The sequence below is a fragment of the Leptonotus elevatus genome, chromosome 4 (genome assembly GCF_054856555.1).
Source record: "Leptonotus elevatus isolate MCC_2025b chromosome 4, RoL_Lele_1.0, whole genome shotgun sequence".
NCBI classification, from domain to species: domain Eukaryota; kingdom Metazoa; phylum Chordata; class Actinopteri; order Syngnathiformes; family Syngnathidae; genus Leptonotus; species Leptonotus elevatus.
The window spans coordinates 15,965,046-15,986,659 of record NC_141242.1 but is presented as its reverse complement, the minus strand read 5'-3'; the positions used below and the strand labels follow the sequence as shown (position 1 = coordinate 15,986,659).

The following is a 21,614-nucleotide window of genomic DNA, read 5'->3' as shown; positions in this document are numbered from 1 at the left end:
ATTTTTTACCATTTAAAAGACTAAAATACAAGCCTTAAACTGAGAAATTAATAATCCTACAAGTGGAACCAAAGTGCTTTTCGTATGTCTGCCACCCGTACTATTGTGGCGTAACACAACCACGCTTGTGACAGTTGTAGGAAGCGGTGACCGCTGTAGCTGTAAACCTACAGATATTTTACGAATTCAACATGTTATAGCATTTGTTCCTGTTTTAGTGCACCGTAACGTAGATTCGACTGTGAAATGGCACGGGTTGTGAAAGGTTTTCGAACATTGCGTAATCATTGGAAAAAGTCAACATTTGCTGTGTGTGTCCTCTCTTACGGAAGCCACTGGCTTTATGGAAAATACTGGTGAGTATCAATATCAACTGGACAAAACTCAACATTAAACTACATTTTTTGTGTCTTAGGTTTGATTTGTTTTATCGTTTCAGTGATACAGTTGTGCGAAGAGAGGCTTGCCTTGAAGCTAGGGTAAGTCCAATAAAACTCACATTTATTATGAGTTAATTAGTAATAAAAAAATATGGTCCAAAATATATATATTTTATTTATTGTTAGGAATTTGGGCGTCAATTGATAGCGCCAAATGAGCGTTTAAGGAAGGCTACTGTGATCCTAAACCCTGCAGCTTATAATGGGTGAGGAACAGACATTTCAAAACCTTTAATTCATGTGTTTTTGTTTGCATAATTTTTGTTCCATCCTTTACAGGAAGGCCAACAGTTTGTTTGAAAAGAATGCTGCTCCAATTTTACACCTCGCTGGCATTGAGATTACAGTAGTGAAGGTATTGTATTTGTTGTAAGAGCGTATGTGTAGTATGATGTAATGCCATATACTTGTATATGTTTTGTATCCCGACAGACGGATTTTGAAGGCCAAGCCAAAAAAATGATGGATCTCATGGAACACACAGACATGCTGATCGTGGCCGGAGGTGATGGCACCTTGCAAGAAGTCATCACAGGTTTACTGCGGCGGTCAGATCAAGTAGGTTCACCTACAGTGATGATGAATAATACGTTTGACGTTTATCATTTGCTTTTGTGTTTGTACTACGTCTTCACCAATAAATTCTTTATGTCTACAGGATTCATTTAGTCACATACCAATTGGATTCATTCCACTTGGCTCTGAAAATGTTTTGAGTTCCAGTCTTTATATCCTCAGTGACAACAAGGTCAAGTGAGTATTGAACTCTTAATATGCATTTGAGAAAGTCTGAATCATCACAATTTCATCATGCGTCACACTATTTAAATTGATTGTTGATTCAATTTGAGTTTTTAATTAAAAAAAAATTCCCTGTCAGAAATTCCAAACACAATGTATCTGGAAATGTATTTTGCAAATTTCAATTCCACACAACATTGTGCATTTCTGTGACATGCTTTTGTCAAAATATATAAATGATAAAGAATTAAAGCACAATTCACACACCCATGTTGTTATTGAGTGTGCATGTTCCCGGCTTACTCTTCATCTGCATCACTTAGTGGGCAGAAAATAAAAGCATTTTGCTTGATGGAGGCAGCAGTTCACAGGATATATGTTGCTCATCGCCAAACACATCTCCAAACATAAATATGCCACAAACTCCATTCTTCCCTTTAAAGTGGCTTTGGATCTTAGCCCAGCCTAGATGATAATGTCATAGGACGGGAAGCTTGGTGGGGATGGTTATAATATAAATTAGTGGAAGTGCAGAACCGTTCAGTGCTCACTCGCAGATATATTTCCCAAAAATAGGTAGATGCATTTGTTTAATTTCATACTTTATCGGTAGCCAGAGACTATTTCATATACAAGCAATTAAACAGTAAACGGTTAATATTTCCTTTAAAGAGGCCATTTGTAAAGATTTTTGCCATCTAGTGGTGAACTAATAGAATGCAATGACCTTAGTGCATTTTGAAGCACTCGCACTAACTACCGTGCCTCAAATAGACCACGCTTTGCAAGCCTACCTTCAATTACTACGCTCTATAAGTTCTTCTCCTTCGGACATCCGTAGCAGAAAGTTGGCGGCAAAACATGTCAGCCTCCTGTAAGATGTGGAGCGAGCCATGTAATACTAATTTTGTTTACTGTTAATCACACTATGTTCAGTATTTTGTTACAGGAACCCAAAATTGAGCAAAATTGTACTGACAGCTTTCAAAATGTTTTAACCATTACAAAAATGTGCAGGGACATTACGTCAGCGACTCTGTCCATCCTGAAGGGAGAGAAGGTGCCTCTGGATGTGCTTCAAATCCAAGTGAGAAACTTCATTTAAAGACATCAGTAATTCTTTTTTTTTTATGAGAGTTGTTTTTTAGACTGTTATATGATGAATTTAAATGTTCAGGTGTGTGTGTTTTCAGTCGGAGACAGAGAAGCCCGTTTTTGCTCTGATGGGACTGCGTTGGGGTGCTTTTAGAGATGTTTCTGCAACTGTTAGCAAGTAAGAATTGAGGTCACCTGAGTTATTTTTAATTTTTTTGTATAACATTGTTCAATTCTGGATATTTTAGTTGAGGTGGATACATATACCGCCAATCACTCGTTTATAAGGTTGAAGTGGTTGAGTTTTGGCAAACATGATATCACGACAATTCTACCAAACTCCATAGATTTGATAACAGGGAAATTCATTGCAATTTAGAAGGAGCAGAGGTCTAAAAATTGATTTTATTAGCACTTCTTTTTTTTTTTTTTTTGCATTGAATTATATAAGGTCTAAAATCTTAAATGTGACCAACTCGGTTGGCGTCAACATATTTTATTTTTATTTTTAAATAAATAGATAAATGCTATGTATGTAATGTTATGATCTGTGAGTTGTGTGTATTTAAATATGAAATACTAAATATTTTCCATAGGTATTGGTACCTTGGACCACTAAAGACAAATGCTGCTCATTGGTTTCGCACTCTTCAGGTAGGTCTGGATACACCGACTGTAATGCAATGAATATGGTGTGGCCATCAGTCAGTCATGTGTTTGTATTGTACACTGTTTTCAAATGACATAGGAGTGGCCCTTACTACATGACGTCACAGTGAACCACTTGACTCCAACCCTTCGGCCGCCTGACTTGCCTCCTCACAAGCCTCCCAGGCCCAACCTGCTATATCGCATTATCCGCAGGTTGAAAAACTACTTGAATCCACCCCCACGAGGTATAGCTTAGATGTCGTGCTGACTATTGTGTTTCAAGATAGAGTACCTCCACTCTTGATGAATGTTTCTGCAGAGCCTCCAAAAGCAGAAGAACCAGAGCGATGGGAGGAACAGAAGCTATCGTCAGTCGAGCTGTTTATTCAAACACACAACAAGAACCCTGTTGAGCGCGTCAGTATGAATCAGACACAGAGGGCCGTGATAGTACATTTTCACTATTCTCTTTCTCCTAACTTGTCTTTACTGTATGTGATTCTGCAGCGCGTACATGACTCCATGATGATTTGTGCGGAGAGCGACAACTTCACTGTGGGCGAATTCATCACTGTTGGGTTGGTATCATATTCTTCGTTCAATGCAAAGAAATGTGAAAATACAACCAGATAAATGTGACTCCTCCTCTTCCTGACAGAAAACAAAAACATCACGACCCAACTGTTTTCACTGCAAACTCCACCAAACTTGAGGCCAGTGCTTGCCGGCTGCAGCTGCCAGAGGTCATTTCAATGAACCTTCAACTATTATATTATGTTTACGATAATTTGACAACATGTGAAGTCAAGCAGGGCATGCCTCACACTTTACCTCTGTTGTCACCTTGTAGGACACCGGCGGCTTTTTTAACATCGACAACGAGGAGTACGAGGCCATGCCTGTGGAGATAAGACTGTTGCCAAGGAAACTACATTTTTTCATTAGTGCAGAGCGCAGACAGCAGCTTCTGTCACATACGCAGTGAAGAGAAACTGGAGGAGACAAAAATAACCCACAAAAAACTGACGTGCAAAACCACCCGACAAAGTACTTAAAACACACAAAGAAAATGTCTCATAGTTTGAAATGGTCATGTGAGCCTTTGTATGGCGCTTTGAGCACCATATGATTTGGATTGGACCATTAACTGGTGTCTTTAGGGGAAAAAGGATTAAATAATTTTCAGATACATTGCATTCTCATCTCAGTCTGTATTACATTTATACATTGTCTTAATAACTTTATTAAATTGTCTATAGCCGACAGATAAGTTTGTAACTTCTTTCTGGTGCTTTTCTATAACGAACAGTCTTGTATATCATAGTCATGCAAGTTTCGCTAATTAATTGTCCTATAAAGCTCAGTTTTACAGTGTAATACCTGTAAGCCTCTAAGAATCTGCGGATGCATCCATTGTATACTATTTGTATGTATAAACTTTACTAGAGTAAATGTATGAATGGATTCCTTATTGATTTAGTGCTTATATTGTGAGTAGTGTAATTAAGCAAAGTGTCCAATGAGTATGAAGTTACAGATGTGTTGGAGCCTATTCTGTGCTGCCATTTTGGACATCTAAATCAAACTTCTTGTTAATATAGGAGGATGGATAAGCTGGATATTGAATATGAAGTAAATGTGGTCAGAAAAGACAATCAGTCAATGTTTTATTGTCATACAAAGTACAGTGAAATTAGCAGTTGCTCATGCTATTGACTTCATGTGTATATTAATGTTTAATTACAGTGACTATTCTTGTTATACTTTACAGTCAAGTAGAAAATGTACACGGTGTGCAATAGTTTTGCTGTCTTGGACATTCAGAGTGACACAAACAGTAATTGTAGCTAATGCTGGTACGCATCGGTGAAAATCTCCACAATGAGTCTTGCACAGGTGTGTATTGTGTGTATGTCCACCCACTCTGACATTAAGTGTAGACCAGGAATGCAAATAATGTTGGAGGCTCCTGAAAAGTAAATAGACTGGTCCAAGGCAACAGATCATTCATACGTGCTGAGGAATACTGTATGTACTTAATCTTTTCACAAAAGCATACAGTATAACATTGACCCACTGATGTCATAAGTCATATTTCCTTAAGGCCCCATTTAAAGATAAACAAAGTTTTTTTATTTTATTTTATTTTCTTTTTTTATGTACATTACAAATTGCACTTAATGTTTAATAAACCAATCTAGCAAGCATGGGGTCAAACCACAATAAGGCTGTTGGACATCCTTCCAAATCAGTAGTGCTCCACCTGGATAGCATGCCTCGCATTTTGCCAAAGGTTAATGAGACATTTGAGAACCACCTCTGCGAACTTAATATTAGCCCCAGCCTCGCTGTTCCAACGTGGAACAAAATTATTATTGAGACTGGCTGGCACTGTGATGGATTACTTCCCACGTGCGCCAGCAGTGTTCAAACACACTTGATCCCACTCCAGACTTGGATTTACTCAATGAGGTGGCGATGAAAAGAGAGAAGTGGGGGAGGTTGTTTTGATTTGCTGAATTTCAATAAGGAAGAGTTGAAGCTGCTGCCTAGCTTCGCAACACAAAGGGAACTTTGTCACAGAGCAGCAAGGAGGATCTCCTCAAGGACTCTTCATTCAAAAATCTCTGAGAAGCAGATGAACAGCCTCAGCAGTGTTTTAGTAAAATTATTAACAGCCTACTAACAATACCACAACACACAAATCCTTCATGTCAGAAATAAGGATCCCGTAGAAGTCTCTATTTCTGTCCATCCAGATCTAATATACACTAATGTACACCATAGGGCCAATAATTTTTTTCTCAGATATTGAATGTGACTTATTTTTTTTAATGCATGATCAGAGTGTACATCAAGAAATAGTCCGTGGCCATTGGCGCAAAAATGGTGCAGCATTCATGATAACGTTGTGTCATAGAATCACATTCATCAAAATAATCTAGCTCAGATGATGAAGGTGCTAAAAAGTGAAGAAAACAATTCACAAAATACAATCATGTGAAAGGCTGACTTCCATTGCTTCATTTTTCTGCAGGTCAAAAGAGTGGTCAATGCACAAGCATCACAGCCAAATTAAAGTCCAGTGCTAACAACGTATTATGTAATTGATCGGTGCACCCCGACCACATATTATCGAGCACATATCCAGTGTTGAAAAAAACAGAAAGAGTACAGTAATAAGATGTCTAAAAGAGCACAGCACCTCAGGAGCGAGTCCATTCTCCTTAGCCAGCCAGACGACACAATGTACACAAAAGAAAATAAACACTGACAATGGAAAAGCAGACAAGAGATGAAGGCTCAGGGTGAAAGCAGTGTCTCAGTGTGTGTGTGTGTCTTAAAGTCACCACCAACCGGTGTACTGTAATCCTGTTTTTCGGAGTCTAGTGGCAGCATAGGTTGTCTATAACCAAAGTGACGTCAACACCGTACACCTCCAGCAGCTCCACCAGGAAGCAGCGATCGCCCTGGGGATCCAGCCCCATGGCCCTCACGTGCTCTGCCGTCAGGGTGGGATCAGCGCTGCCTGCAACCTCCGAAAGGATCTGGAAGATGCGGTTATTAAGCTCCATGAAGAACCTGGAACACGAATAAAGGTTCAAGGTTAGAAAAATGCATTCAAGTAGGGATGGGCGGTTTTTCTCACAATATGTTCTATGCAACCCTACTAGTCTAAACATGGCATTCTGTTTAATATTGTGTGACATGAATGTTGCTCCGGTCTCGGGTAACAACCAATCACAGCGCAGCTTCAGAAAACAGGTGAGCTCTGATTGGTTGTTGCCTGAGCCCTGAGAAACATTTATGTCATCTAGAGTCAACAGCAAGTATCAAAATGGCCGCCCCCTGAGATGGATGAAACGGTTGGATTTTGCTTTATAACTCATTTTCCACAAATGTAATATTAATTAGAATGTCATGTGGAGATTAGTGAGGTCACATATAACATATTATTGTCAAGAAATGTTTAAGGTTGATTTCCACTTTAAGAAAAAAAATCATTTATTGAGATATTTTGGTAATTCTTTTAAATTATCTGTCATTGTTGGGGTTTTGTTGTTGAAATTTTCAGAACAAAGTAGTACAGTACTAGGGGTATCTTGGTATTGGTATCGGTGACTACTCAAGAGCTGAGTACTCATACTGTTCGAACAACCTTACATAAAACGGATATCCTGTCTGCATGCAGCTATGATTGAAATTGTGGATATTAAGTCTACACACCCCTGTTAACATTTTTGTGATATATTACACACAAAAAAGAAACAAAGATAAATCATTAAAAAAAAAATTATTCTGAACATAGTCTCAACGTCCCATCTTACGAGACCATGTGCACAATTGTGCAACCACATTATCTCAGATGTTTATTTTCACATCTCTTCTTGAAAATATTGTACAAGTTACAGGTTACATCAATAGAAAAAATATATATATATAATTTAGCTAAATATCACAAACACCTGGCACACTTTTTATGTCCACTGCATATTCTGTAAAAGGAATGTAACAATAATGGCAATATTGTGATTGTCATGTCACGATATTAAAAGCAGCACATCTGTTAAAAAATGTGAGGTTCTATTTCATTTGTGCAGTTCTAGCACCCTCTGGTGGTTAGTTTATTAGTGCAGTTTAATTTTAATTAGGGATGTTTTAGTCACTGCGAAGGTTATTGCTCCCATAAATTAGTCATACCAGCAAACATTTTTCAACATCTAGTCAAAAAAATAAAAAACTTTTGGCCCGCTTCAGCTAAACACAACATTATCAATTACGGTTACATAGACCGTGACACTTTGCGCCGCTGAGCCAATAGGAGCACATGACAATGACAAAGCCTATTTCTCCGTCACTGCTATGATTATTATGTACAAAAACACAATATTATGAGCTTTTTTACCAACCTTTCCACAATATAGTGATAATTATTGTATTGCGAGCTTCATATTGTGACATTTATCGTACCGTGATGTTTGGATATCGTTACATCCCTATTCTCTATGAGCAAACTTTTCAAAAACTCACACAATAAAAAGATCCTCCTCATTCGATGTACAGTCTCCATCCACCTCCTGAGAGTACAGCAACATTTGCCTAGAAAAATCATTTGGCTGTTAAAACCTGATCATTATGTTGACTGCATTTTGTAATGACACTGAAACCTGAAATGTTGAACACAGTCCGTTCCAGGACGCTCAAAAAGAATTTTCCCACCATTGCCATCATAAAACTTATATTAATTGTTGTTATTTATCAATGTTTTATAAAACATTGTAAAATCCATTACTGTCATACAAGGGGGAAAAAATTTAAATAAATAAAAAATTAACCACTGCATCGCATCAATTGTCTATTTAGCCCAAACCAGTGATTCTCAACTAATAGGTCGGGGACCCAAAAGTGGGCCGCGGACCCATTTTGGGTGGGCTGCAGACAGCTCGGAAGAAAATGACATGTACTTGTACGGTATTCTAAATTTGTCAGAACGGTACAGATGCGTACCAAATGCCAGCATACAATATCCAATATTGGGTAAACGTCAGAAAGTGTTACTTGAAAGTTTTTGTCGATGACGAATATTCGTCAACGAGGGAGGGCGGATGAGACGATTCATCGTTAGGGAGATGGTGGGGGTAATGGAAGCAGGTGTATTATTCCCAAAAATGTCTGTCAAACTTCAACATCCTCTGGGCCATCCAACTATACTAATAAACAGCATTTATGTTAGTTTTGGATCTTCAACTACGTGTTTTTTTTATTCTGTAGTTTCAGATTTAATGGTAAACGAAAATAGTAGGAAGTCTCCACATAATGCACACACAGCCGGTAGTGTGGAAAACATTAAGGTTGTGTAAATAGGCCACACCCATTACAAAATCCAACAAATACATGCTTCACTCATGATTTCTAGTTTAAAAGAAGAAATTCAATCATATTGATTAGGCAACAGTCAATGCATTTTTAATTAATTCAGTGTATCAAGTAATGCATAATTGAATCCAAATTGACGGGATCTGTATCACTTTACATGCGGCATTTTATTACACAGTGTTGCATACCTCTGTTCGCTCAGTTTCCTGTACCTCTCCTTATCTGCAGCATTCAGTCGCAGCAGGGGCAGCAAATGGCTCCTGTGTGTTTTCACATTTTGGTTATCAATGTACAAATCGTGCAGCTCCTTCTTGTCTTCAAAAATCTTCTCTGTGGTGCCTAAAAACAGACGCAGACATGTTTGTATACCTATTTTGCATTTACTTTCCATCGATTCCGTTAATGTGTACTTATTATCGGTCAAGGTGCACTCACAGGCCACATATGACATCTCTGTTTCTAGTGCAGGAATGTCGGCTACGTTAATGTAGAAGAAAGGTCGTAATTCAGGCACAGATGCTCCGATTCCAGGTAAAGAGACATTGGCCAGGCTGCAACAGCAGTAAACTGAGACAGGAAGATAAGATCACAATTGCGTCACCATTTCTTTGCCTAACGTGGATATTTGCAACACGCAAATCCTGTTAACTATCTGTCATGTCTTATTATGAAATAGTTGAAATTCCAGCTTCTTACCTCTATAGCAGACTACGCCTACAGGTGGCGGGGAGAAGATGAGGAGGCGCTTCCGAAGCAGTGCAAACTTCCACAGCACCATTATGTGCTCCCCAAAAAACTGGACAAACTGGGACATGCAGCCGGCTGGGTGAGTGATCTGCAGACAAGTCAACAATGTTTCAGGATGATGATGTCAAGCATGATTATACTCAAGAGTCTTTGATGCCGTCATTAACACCTTCATTTCTGGATGCATACAGCGGTTGATGGTGGTCACACTCCAGGTAGGGCAAGCAGTGACCAAGCCATTTCTTGTCGGTGGAAGGATGGCCTTCTTGTCCTCATAGAAGGCCTCCAGTGGGGAATAATGGCCTGGACTCTTTAACTGTAGTCTATAAAAGTGATCGCAACATGAAACGAAGCCAAACGTTTGATATAATTCCACAGGAAGAAACAAATCCAATTGTATTATACAGTGTGTAAGTGTTTTCCATTTCGTATTTGTTTATGTTTGCTGACTGAAACTATCTTCAAGGGGGATAATATTTAATAAGTTTATGTTTATTAGTACGGCAGGTTGTAGATGGCATTCATGTTTCAGAGGTGTTCTGAATACATCTTGTATGGTATTGTATTAGAATAGAAATACATATAAAAAGTCTACACACCCCTGTTCAAAATATATAAAGTACGTTAACGAAGAAAACCGACGTTACCGACGCTGTGAAAGTACCCTGAATACACCATTTTGCTTCCGTTGCATGATTAGCAACTAGCAAGTGTGTAACGTATGTTATTCTGGTTATTCTGTTGTCCCCCAAGCGTCCTTTAAACTGTTTAATGACATCTTAGTTGGAATTAACTGCAAAACTAAACACACGACAGTAAGAATAACAGCCACTGTATATTTAAATACAAAACATGCTTTGTTTTTAAAACATCGCTGGCCTAGCGCTAATGCTAAAAGAGGGGGGAGGATCCTATTTAAATGCTAACCGGAAATTAGCATGAATTTCGGGAGTGTTTTTCCTGCAAATAACGAAACTTCAACCACAAATGCTGTGGAAACACAGGTGAGATAACACTACGCAAAGGCACAAATTATTCCCAATGTGTGAAAAACGAGTTATTTTAATAGAATTCAATCATAACTTTCTTCTGTACTCACTTAAAGTGTGTACACCATAGATGCACGGCACCACACTGCCGCCAAGAGGCCAAAACGCACAGGAACAGTCAATGTTCTTACTGTTTTTTTCCAGTTGCTATTATTTGAGTATATTTTATTCTTATTTCACGTGCTTATTTGTATTTTGTCATTGTCCTTTCAAGTTATATTTAAAGATATTTTAAGGATTCAAATAATTTATTTTCTCAAAATTCAAGGATGCAAACACCCAAGGATTTTTTTTTGTCTTAACACACATTTCCACATGACATGGCACGAAATAAATCCCCGAGGTACCAGGTTAGCCCAGACTTGTGAAAATAACACAAAATAAAAATATATAAAAGAAAAGGTTAATGCTTAGAATACAAATTAGTAATAAAAATGCAAGAGACTTGAATTTCATATAATATATACACAACATAATTTGTGCTTGACAAAAACAAAGTGCAGGGATGAATGGGCATGATGCTACCATGACATTTTAAAGTAGTTGAGCAGCTTTAGTAGTTGAATATATACTATGTTTTGAAATCAAATTGTTTTAATCATGATTTCAATCTCAATCAAATAGTCGTGATTGCTATTTTTCCAATCCAATTATGTACTCTAACCATATACAGTACAGCAGTTGTAAATAGGGCGGGCCCTATTCAATTTATTCATTATATATTGCTCATTCATTTCACCTTGGAAACACACACAAAGAAATCTCTAATCATTCACAGTGACACATTCAATAAAAAAAAAAAAGATTCACATCACTCCCATTTGAAATTGAAAACATTCCGCTCAATTCAATTGGTAACATTTTTCAACATAACAACAATTACCATTTACCAAAAATGTAACATTTTCACCACTTAAACACCCACAAACAATCAACACATTCAACAAAACAAAAAATTCCTCAAATTATACTCCCCCAACTGAGTCATATTTTATACATATTTGAGTGGATTTTAATTTAGGTTTTTTTTGTGTGTGTGTGATGATGAAGCACAAAATCTCAGTTCCGGATTCCATGCTGAGACGTCATACAAAAACTACACATGAACATCTTAACCTAAATAGACTAAAAAATGCATGAGTTTATTTTGACTAAGGCAATATGACTGGCTAAGAAGTGAATGAAGCACAGCATGTTTTACTGTACCTGACTTGGTTCTCCAGGAAGTGCATGTAACGGTACAAAAGTGTGTAGGAAGGAGACAAGATTCCCACAGACTTCATCCTGGCTCCTCGCTCCAGCTCGTTGTCCACAGGCATGTTAGCGAAGCAGGCCAGCCCAAAGTAACAGCCTTTGCGGAAATATCTACCAGGAGGAGGAGTGAGCACGGAAAGGTAAGTGCAATGATAACACTTAATGGAAGACAATGGGCGGTTGGTAGTACATACATAAAGTCATTTGTAATCCTATGGGAACCGCTAGCCATTGCCTTGAATTCAACTCCATCCAGGTTGATGTCATGAGGTAGGCACCACTCCACCATGTTTCCTGCCGTGGACATACACACAGTTACACGTGTCGTCATGTCCACTAGTGTCAGTACTATACTTTCATCATGAACACTTCCTCTTATTCAATCAGTTGTAGGGGTAGGACGAGGTCAGGCCTGGCGAGAAAGCAATGACTCAGCTATTGAAATAGACTCCACGTGAAGCTGGGCTATGAGAATTGAACAAAGCAAAACGGAACAAGCTCGCTATCGCGCGGAGACTCACATCTGATTGACTAGATGGCTATAATATTGATATACAGTACGGGCGATGCATCAACAAATTGATATATTGTCCCACTGAGACTGCTAAAAGATATCGAATAAATGCATAAATGCTCAAATGGCTTGCCATCCATCTGCAGTAGTTAACATTGTCTGACTTGCGACAGAATTATTAAAACGTTTGTAACCTCCTTCCATAACAAATATGCAGTTTTGCATTCTCTGCATGTCACAAAAATATGTATTCAAGTAGTTTTTTTTAATTTAACATTTGTGTGCAATACAATTTAATTGAATCATGTTTTAGATTTCATTTTCTTATATCTAAGTGAAGTTAATGCTCAAACTGTTGCAGTGGCTTAAAACAAGAATTACAAGAGGCATCTTTGAATGAAAGCTGCTTCGTTTACGATGAACACTAATGTTAGTCATTTTTAAGGTTGTACGTGGTGTAGAAAGTTTGACAGTCTTCCTCACCTGATCTTGTATTAAAGGTGACTACAAACACAGCCACGATGTGATCTTTCTCTTCCCACTGATCTCTCACCGTCAGATACGGAGAGGGGGGAACCGGCTGACCCCGCATGTGGACGGGAAGCTTTTCCCGGCCCTTCGGGCTTCTCTCCCGGCCGTCAACAACAGCTGTCGGGCGGCAGGTGACGTTGGAATTGTCATTCCTCCTGCCAATTTCTGTAACCGCCAGGCATACTGGTGTCGAAGTTTTTTTCCCCGCCGTTGCGTCCTTATTTTCCTTCGGCGCCGCAGGTGGCGATGGAGCCGCCCGGTTCGGGTCGGACGACGGTGGGATCTCCTCCCAATCCAGTAGCGGGGCTCGGTCCGACTGCTCCACCATGGTGGTGTCGCGCTGTCGTCGACGGCTGATAGGCCCAGGGGAAAATATTCACTTATTCGACGTCCACGATAATCGACGAGGCTAAAACTGCGTCATGGTTTCCTCTGGCTTGCAGTGTTGTTTATCTTTTCATTTGTGAGCTTGCCACATCAGTGATGGGGCGGAAGATCCTCCTGCTGGCGTTCTCTCTCGCTTTTTCGTTCGCTTGCTGTTTTGATGACGTAACCACTTCCGCCCACGTGCCCATATTACTGTCTCCGCTTGGTCATAGTGTGACCTAATTTGGTTCATATTTAATCCGAAACCTGCTTGCATTCTGCTTGAATATAACGGCCTTATCGCTCGATCCATTCAGTGCTAGGCATAATTTAAAAATAAATAAATTAATACATACATACATAAATAAATTATATTTAAACTATAGTGCAGCATGAAAATACGGCCACCACTTAAATTGAGTAGCCTGCATAGTTTGTAATAAAAAAGAAAAAATGGTTTGCAAACAAGATTTGGTTTACGGGTGACGCGTCCAATTAAACGTTAACCTGGTGACATCATTTATTTAAACAGGAAGTCATTTACATATGAAGCGCGAAGTTCGAGCGTGGTGTGGAAGAAGGCAGGTAGGTAGGGAGGGAGGTCGTTCGTGAGCATACATTACGTGATAAATCTATATCGAAATTCAGCTGTAACGCGTCGTTTTGCGAAGTAGGAAGCAGGTTGCTTGACGCTCGAATTTGCAAATAAACGTTCGCTTTTGGGTTTATTTTGAGTATTTCCGGTATATCGACTAGCTCAATATATACCAATAACAATAATGTACAAGTGACGAGGATTCACGTTGTGTTTGTAGGAATGATAATTGTTACATCTACCAATCTAAGTAACTAAATATTGTTATAATCTGTGTAGTTGACGGAAAGAGAGTAAATTAATGAAATATAAGTCTTGTTTTCCTTAGAAAGCTGAGGCACCTTCTAAATGAATAAAGGCCTCATATAATTACTACATATAGGCCTGAAAAAAAGCTAGCTTTGAAATCACAAATCAAGTAAAATAATTATATCTAAAATGAAATGTATTTTTTAAAGGAATTTTGTCACAAAAACTTTATTGGAAGTTTGCATTTGTGATGCATATTTTCACAAGAAACACGATGTGGACTCCTATGATTTACTTAAGCTGGTCACAAAAAAAATGATGTTACAAACTGGATCTGGCCCCCAGGTCTTGTTTGACACCTGTGTTGTAAATGAAGGCATCAGCATGGCAAATTTGTTTGATGAGATATCCCAGCGGCTGGACTTCTCCAATTGTGGAAAGGAAGGCAGCGACGGTGGCAACAGCAGCAGCAGTAGCAGCAGCGACAACAACTCTGATGACTGCACATCCAAGATGCAAAGCCCCAGCAGCCCTGCATGCAGGACCCCCAGGGTGCAGCGCCACCGCGGTCGATACAGCACCTTATCCTCACCTTTGCGCTGCACCAGCCCCATTCCTTACGCTTCCTGGAAGAAGCTGAGGCTTTGTGATTCCCCCAGCACGCCAAAGGTAGGGGCAGTAACTCTGGTCCCTCGTGTGGTATTCAATGCAGTGTATCAAAATAAATGTCTAATGTCAACCCGAATCTACCCCCCCCCCCCTTTTTTTAGAGTTTGTTGTCCAAGTCGTCGCAGCCTTATTCCACCACTAAAATCAAACTACAGCCAAGGGCCATGCGTTACACCTCGGCTGTTGCAAGCCTTATCCAGGCTCCTTCGGTCAATGTGAACCCGTTCACCCCCAATTCGGAGCACAGGATCAGTGAGCAGCAGCAGCAGTGGATAAGACACCGTAGGAGTGATACTGATGCGGATTATGGGCACAGGTAGGTAAAGGAATTTTATTGCAGTGTGAGGGTTTATTTTGTAAATACATTTTTGGTCCCTTAAAAAGTGGGAGACATTAATACAAAAATTCCTATACTATATATTCATCTAAATTTGTTATAAATAGAAAAATAAATAATATATACATAAATAAATAGATAAAAAATGAATAATAGATACATAATCATAATAACTAAAAATAAATTAATAATTCAAAAAATACAAATAAATGGATAAATAAATAAAACCCAAGAACGGTTAATATAATTCATACATTGTGAAGCTGTAGTCTGAATGAGAGTTCAATTAATTTTGAAAACTTGCTCCGTGTTATTTTGATGTGAAATGTAATTTTTGATAATGATGAATTGTTTGAATGCATTTTTTTTTTATTATTTAAAAGTGCTCAAATGTTTGGAATTTAATCTTCTGAACAGTGAATCTTAACCGATTTCTGTAGGTTACCGTGACAGCAGACTGATTATCTTTCTGTTGAATCAAAATAAAACATTTACTTTAACTTTGGAAAACAATGATCAACATTTTTGCCTGCTTTCTGACATTTTGCAGAGCAAACCAGTAACTGAATCATAATTAATTTAACAATTAAAAATAGTCACTTTTTTAAATGAGGGCATGGAAATTAAAGTGTGTTCTTAATCCAATTTATTGAGTAGTGGACAAAATAATCAACTGATTGATTGATTATCAAAAATAATTGTTAATTGCAGCCCTAATATTATTATTCATCACTCAAAATCATCTCTTAAAACCACTTGTTTAAGATGATCCTTCATTTCAATACGTTGTAAATAAAAAAATTAAAAAAAAGCCGAAGCAAAACACAATCAATGGTAATCAAAGATAAGCAACTTTACATTCTCCCCCAACCAAAAAATAATTAATCAAATAATTACAATTTTAAGTTGTATAACCTTTGGCGCTTTTAACTTTAGAGGTTTCACTTCATTTAACGTTTGTCTTTGGTAGAGAGCTTTTATGTGTGAAAAATTAGCTAAGTGCTTTTGGCACAATCAATAAACGACGCTAGACTTGTTCTATTTCATCTTTCAGGTTGAAACACAGCCTGACATCATCGGAGGAGGATGACGAAGCCTTTCTTCCACCAAAGGTACAATTATTTTTATCACTGACTGCGCCTCCCTATCAGAGGCTGCGGCATCCGTGGCTGCCTCCTCCATGCTTTGCTTTTCAAATTGACAAGCTGCCAATTCATTTTCCGGAATTCCTTTTTGACTGAGTCAGAATGATCACAGGATGGATTACTATATATGGTGGCACAAATGACAAGCTTCCTTGCTATTACCAATCTTACAATTCAGCATTGTGACGCAAGTGCTGTCTTTAGAAATGCTTTGGCCCTCTGTGTGCGTGCGTGTGTGTGCGTGTGCGCGCAGAGACAAGCTGTTCAAGCTCTCATGTTGTCGCGGTATGAGAGTGAGTTCCTGGAGCTGGAGCGTATTGGCGTGGGCGAGTTTGGAACGGTTTACAAGTGTGTGAAGAGGCTGGATGGTTGCCTGTACGCCATCAAACGATCCAGACGACCCCTCGCAGGCTCTGCAAACGAGTGAGTTGGCAGCATGACAGCTTTTTCTTGGCTCTTGTGTGTCCCGTCTATGAAATGTCCCTGTGAAACAAACCTATCTATTCTTTGCTTTCCACCTGTAGAAAATATGTTGTCACTGCACTTAAACAAGTAATGTCTCATTTGAAGGTGAATTCATAATACATCAGTGATCTGAATAATAGGGATATACCGATTATCGGCGCCAATATTCAGCATTTTGAAGAATCATACGGTCGATAATAGATCAATAAAAAATAAAAAAAGTTAAATTCAGGGAACTGAATTTTCAGAGATGTTGCTGACCCTGGGAACTCTGCACCTGTTTTGGTTTGAAATTAAAACTAATAAGTAAAATTGTAATGCTTAAGATATTTGGGGAAACTATTTACTAGAGAAGATAACAGGGAGCTATTCAATTTTGTTTTTATTTAACTTTTTAAGACATTCTACTGCTCCTGGAAGATCCCAGATTTTTTTGTTCGATATAAAACTTTAACTCCAATATTTTACGAACTGTAAAAATTGTTCAATGAACATATGCTTCAAAATTCAAAAATAATTCAGCGCTGGTTGTATTTTTTCACATTTTGATGACAATATTTTCCCTTATATAATCGGTCTACCTCAATTGATCCCTTTTCCACTGATTGTTTATTAAATATCAGGTGGTGCCACTACTAGTGACAGTAATTACCGTCAGTATGTATTGAATGAGCAGCAAAAATGTCATTAAATAGGTAATACTTTTCCTGTTAGGCAGCTGGCTCTGAAGGAAGTGTATGCACACGCAGTTCTTGGCCACCATCCCCATGTGGTCCGCTATTATTCTGCCTGGGCCGAGGAAGACCACATGATTATTCAGAATGAGTACTGTAATGGTAAGGATTTGTTTTTACTTGATTTTAAGTTGAATATGTGATTTTGATATCGTCACCCCATGTTTTGTATCTAGGTGGAAGTCTCAGTGACGTCATCAGGACAAAGGAGATGCAGGGGGAGATGTTTTCTAGGGCGGAGTTGAAAGATTTGCTCTTGCAAGTGTCCATGGGTCTGAAGTACATCCACGGTTTAGGACTCGTGCATCTGGACATCAAACCAAGTGAGTCTGATTTTTCTTTTATTATTTTTTTCAGTATTCTTTCAAATCACAAAATGGACACATGCAGGAGGTGGATAATTTGGTGCTGATCCCAAAATAATGAAGTTGTTGCTTGACTATTTTTTTTTTTCCTGTAATTGTTCTTTTGTATCTTCAGGTAATATATTTATCTGCCAGCGTACTGTCTCAAGCATAGGAGGTGAGGGGGAAACTGAGGAAGAGGAGGATGAAGGAAGCCACCCAGCAGGAGTTGTGTACAAAATTGGTAAATGACTTATGGTGCATTTTTACCACAGGAATTAAGAATTTTTGGAGGTTCAATGTGTGTTTGGCCCACGGGAACAATGTCTAAATTTGGTGTAATTTATCTGGGCCAGAAAAACACTATGCAAAGGCAGTGCTTTTAAGAGGTTCAGGAACCTTTGGGGTGGAGCTTATTAGTTCCAGGAAATTTTAGTTCCTGAAACTTTAGGCAGAGTGTGGCTTAAGAGTCAACTCCAAAACATCTTCTTTTCAATTTGTTCTATGCATTAGTCCGAACACGGCCTTGTGATTAATATTGCGTTTGTGGAATAGTAATTAACTATTTTTTTAATTTATTTTTTATTTTTTTAAAGAATATTAAAAATTAGGGGCAACAGGTGATTAAAGTTTTTTTATCCTAATTAATCGCATGACTTTACTAGTTAACTCAAGATTAATCACAAATTGTATATATTTTCAATATGTACAATAAAAAAAATCTAGGTTTTCATACTCTTGTTAACAAAAGTGGAAAAAAATGTTAAACTAATAGAAATAGTTCAAATGAATTTTTGACATTTATAGCCGTCAATGGCGGTGAATGAGTTAAGCAACAAAAGCCACCTGTTCTTATTCATCTCACGGGTCAGCCATTTTTCCATTTGTTGTCACGTGAAAATGACATCACAGTTGCTCAGGTAACAACCAATCACGGCTCAGCTTGTAAACATCACATGACCAAACTCAGAAAACAGGTGAGCCATGATTGGTCATTTCCTGAGCTGAACAACTGTGATGTCATTTTAAGTCTACTGCAAGGGGCAAAATGGCCGCTCCATGAGGTGACTAAAAACGGGTGGCTTTTGCTGCTTAATTAATATTCCATAAAGATATTTAGACTAGTGAAGGCGCATACAACATACTAAATGTAAATCATATTTTTGGGTTGACTTCCCCTTTTTAAATATGTGTGATATATGAATCCCTTTTTCCCTTACAGGTGATCTGGGTCATGTCACATCAACCAATAATCCTCAAGTTGAAGAAGGGGACAGCCGCTTTTTGGCCAAGGAGATTCTACATGAGGTAAAATGCCCCTCCCCCTCCAAAAACAAACAAACAACAAAAACATACATGTTGTAGAGCTTTAGTGATTTTCATGGACATTTCTCATTTATCCACCAGAACTACACCCATCTTCCCATGGCAGACATCTTTGCTTTGGGCCTTACCGTGCTACTGGCAGCGGGGGCTCCACCAATGCCCCAAAATGGAGAGGAGTGGCATCGCCTCCGAGAGGGCAACCTTCCCATGCTTCCAAGGGAGCTCTTGCCTCCTTTCAGGGGGCTTCTTCAGGTATCCCTTGCTCTGGAAAGCTTGATTGAGACCTTGATTGTTCAAAGCCTGATCGTTTTATTTGCATCTTTCTTTTAGTTGTTGTTGGATCCGGACCCCACCAAACGACCCTCAGCCAGGGAGCTTTGCAAGCACAGCGTCTTGAGGCAGGAGAAGACTGGAAGACTGGCGGCTCAGCTGCGCCGAGAACTGAATGTGGAGAAGTTCAGGACAGCCATGCTTGAAAAGTAAGAAACACAAATTAATGTTTGTTTATTTATTTATTTATTATTTTTTTTAATCTATTTTCATATACATTTCAAGTAACAGCATATCTGTTATGGTTGGTGCCATGCTGAGAGATATTTCTTTTGTACAATGTGTGCCTTGGTTCAAGAATTTGCAAAAGGCTGATCAAGATGATGACGTGAGATCCTATTTTTGAAGTGCACTATTCAATACGACCAGCAGGTGTCACTTTTATCATACATTACTTTTGCTAAGAAGTTATGCAGTAGGCCTACATATTATTTTGATTGCATCTTCACCTTTTTATGTCGTCAACCTATTATATTCTTGCAAGGATGTCACAATTTAAATGGGAAATGGACCCAAAATGTTTCTTTACAATATCTTCTGTGCAGATCCACTTGTCTAAATACAGCATCCTGATTAATATGGCATTTGTGGAATATGAGCTTTAAGCAGCAAAATCCACCTGTTTGTATCCATCTCAGAAGGTAGCTATTTTGCCACTTGCTGTAATTAATGTGATAAGTTCATTATTTTTCATGAACAATTAATACCTTTTTAAAAACTTTTTTCCTCTTGCTGAAGATGACATCACACATGCCATGATTGGTCGTTACCCCTTTCCTGAGCACGTGTGATGTCATCTTCAGTCCACAGAAAGTGGAAAAATGTGTTTTTAAAGGTATTAATTGTACATGAAAAATAATGAAGTTATCAAATTAATTCTGGACAAAGAAAACATATTTACTATATGTCCATAAAATTGCAAAAACAAAAAAAAAGGTCACATTTGAAATAAAGGCAGAAAAAGTTTTAAAATGTCAGAAAAAAATCCTAAAACAGAATACGAAAGGTAGAAGAAAATTAATCTCTACGCATTGGATGCTGCATATTTTTGTGTTCTGGTGCAGCTCTAATTAGCTCTTGGGCCCTCAGTACATTAAACTAACACACAGTTTCCTTCATCACAACATTCAAATGCTTTGCGGCTCCAGACAGATTTATTTATTTATTTTTGGCCTATAATGACTCTTTTGACAGTAAAGGTTGCTTCTTTTTTTTTTTTTAAAGAAAGAGAAAATGTTGGTTCCAAAATTATTTTCTTTTTCTCACTTTTTCAACTTTGAGCACCTGCCCCTCCAAATGTCTACACACCCCGCAGTGCAACCAAGAGAAACAATACAAAATTAAAGGAATAGAATGGTATGAATAATTTAACACAATTTCATGAAACAAACATTAGAATTTGGTTGTACGTGCTTCTGACCGTGTTTGTGCCACAATTGGCAAATTTGTTAAAAATAATTCTTTGAATATGTTCTTTGTATACAGGGAGCTCCAAGAAGCACGCCAGGCTGTTCTGTCCCCCAAGAGCCCACTTTCTGACTTGAAACGTCCCGTAAAGCCGGGGTCACTGCCAAGATCTGGGAAGAGGGTTGTGGGTAGAAAGACTGCACGGTCCATGAGCTTTGGTTGTCCAGGGTATGGAGTGTGATGGGAGGAAGCCCGAGCCACAAGCTCGCCCCATTGCGTGCATGCAACCATCTTGTTGGTTCTGTAAAGTGCAATCATTGTCGAGCAAACTGCTAGATATTCACTATTTTTTAAGGACTTTTTTTTTTTAAACTGTTAATAAACATTTTAAGAACTTCTCAATTTTATTTTTATTCTGATTAATTTCTGTTTGCCTTTTCTCTATTTAACTGTGTCATAATTTGGAATGAGGATAAGCAGTAGGTGAATATTACCTATATACCACGGGGACTTTCCATTGAGTTGTTGTTAACATGCTGTCGCCACTGACACAAAGTTGGAAACTCCAACGCAACACTAGAATAGGACTGTGGTTTGTCTTCCTTCCTGTTTAAAATGTTTCATAACCATTTCATGATCCAGTTTTGATTAAAGGTTCGTATACAAACTAACGGTGACTTAACTGGGAACATTTTTGACAAAACTTCTCTGTTGTACGTGTTCACTTTTATTTATTTAATTATTTGCT

At 38.4% G+C, this 21,614-nt stretch overlaps 3 protein-coding genes across 3 annotated transcripts; 2 read left to right on the top strand and 1 right to left on the bottom strand.

Annotated features, from left to right (window-relative positions):
* The first annotated feature begins 116 nt into the window (after positions 1-116).
* agk (acylglycerol kinase) lies at positions 117-5,132 on the top strand. Its single transcript, XM_086074733.1, has 14 exons — positions 117-356; positions 440-479; positions 567-646; positions 720-795; positions 873-998; positions 1,099-1,193; positions 2,199-2,268; positions 2,375-2,454; positions 2,873-2,930; positions 3,025-3,172; positions 3,247-3,344; positions 3,435-3,505; positions 3,586-3,670; positions 3,778-5,132. Exons 1-14 carry the CDS (start codon positions 247-249, stop codon positions 3,910-3,912), a joined length of 1,272 nt encoding a protein of 423 aa, XP_085930859.1. The 5' UTR covers positions 117-246; the 3' UTR covers positions 3,913-5,132.
* On the bottom strand, positions 4,582-13,457 carry dennd11 (DENN domain containing 11). Its single transcript, XM_086074732.1, has 9 exons — positions 12,852-13,457; positions 12,049-12,148; positions 11,807-11,965; positions 9,721-9,874; positions 9,501-9,639; positions 9,240-9,371; positions 8,993-9,143; positions 7,959-8,027; positions 4,582-6,509 (listed from the first exon to the last, which is right to left on the bottom strand). Exons 1-9 carry the CDS (start codon positions 13,225-13,227, stop codon positions 6,314-6,316), a joined length of 1,476 nt encoding a protein of 491 aa, XP_085930858.1. The 5' UTR covers positions 13,228-13,457; the 3' UTR covers positions 4,582-6,313.
* On the top strand, positions 10,058-21,537 carry wee2 (WEE2 oocyte meiosis inhibiting kinase). Its single transcript, XM_086074729.1, has 13 exons — positions 10,058-10,555; positions 11,824-13,850; positions 14,455-14,778; positions 14,880-15,094; positions 16,170-16,227; positions 16,514-16,683; positions 17,440-17,561; positions 17,636-17,782; positions 17,940-18,047; positions 19,026-19,111; positions 19,211-19,381; positions 19,460-19,608; positions 20,945-21,537. Exons 2-13 carry the CDS (start codon positions 13,812-13,814, stop codon positions 21,105-21,107), a joined length of 1,752 nt encoding a protein of 583 aa, XP_085930855.1. The 5' UTR covers positions 10,058-10,555; positions 11,824-13,811; the 3' UTR covers positions 21,108-21,537.
* The last annotated feature ends 77 nt before the right edge of the window (positions 21,538-21,614 follow it).

Coding starts and splice junctions, on each gene's coding strand:
- agk (XM_086074733.1), top strand. CDS start 247: ATGGCACGGGTTGTGAAAGGTTTTCGAACATTGCGTAATCATTGGAAA. Junction 796..872: donor TTGAGATTACAGTAGTGAAG/GTATTGTATTTG, acceptor GTATCCCGACAG/ACGGATTTTGAAGGCCAAGC. Junction 3,173..3,246: donor CTTGAATCCACCCCCACGAG/GTATAGCTTAGA, acceptor ATGTTTCTGCAG/AGCCTCCAAAAGCAGAAGAA.
- dennd11 (XM_086074732.1), bottom strand. CDS start 13,227: ATGGTGGAGCAGTCGGACCGAGCCCCGCTACTGGATTGGGAGGAGATC. Junction 9,875..11,806: donor TTCCTGGAGAACCAAGTCAG/GTACAGTAAAAC, acceptor TCACTTTTATAG/ACTACAGTTAAAGAGTCCAG. Junction 9,144..9,239: donor AGAGATGTCATATGTGGCCT/GTGAGTGCACCT, acceptor GTCTGTTTTTAG/GCACCACAGAGAAGATTTTT.
- wee2 (XM_086074729.1), top strand. CDS start 13,812: ATGAAGCGCGAAGTTCGAGCGTGGTGTGGAAGAAGGCAG. Junction 15,095..16,169: donor GATGCGGATTATGGGCACAG/GTAGGTAAAGGA, acceptor TTCATCTTTCAG/GTTGAAACACAGCCTGACAT. Junction 17,783..17,939: donor GCATCTGGACATCAAACCAA/GTGAGTCTGATT, acceptor TTGTATCTTCAG/GTAATATATTTATCTGCCAG.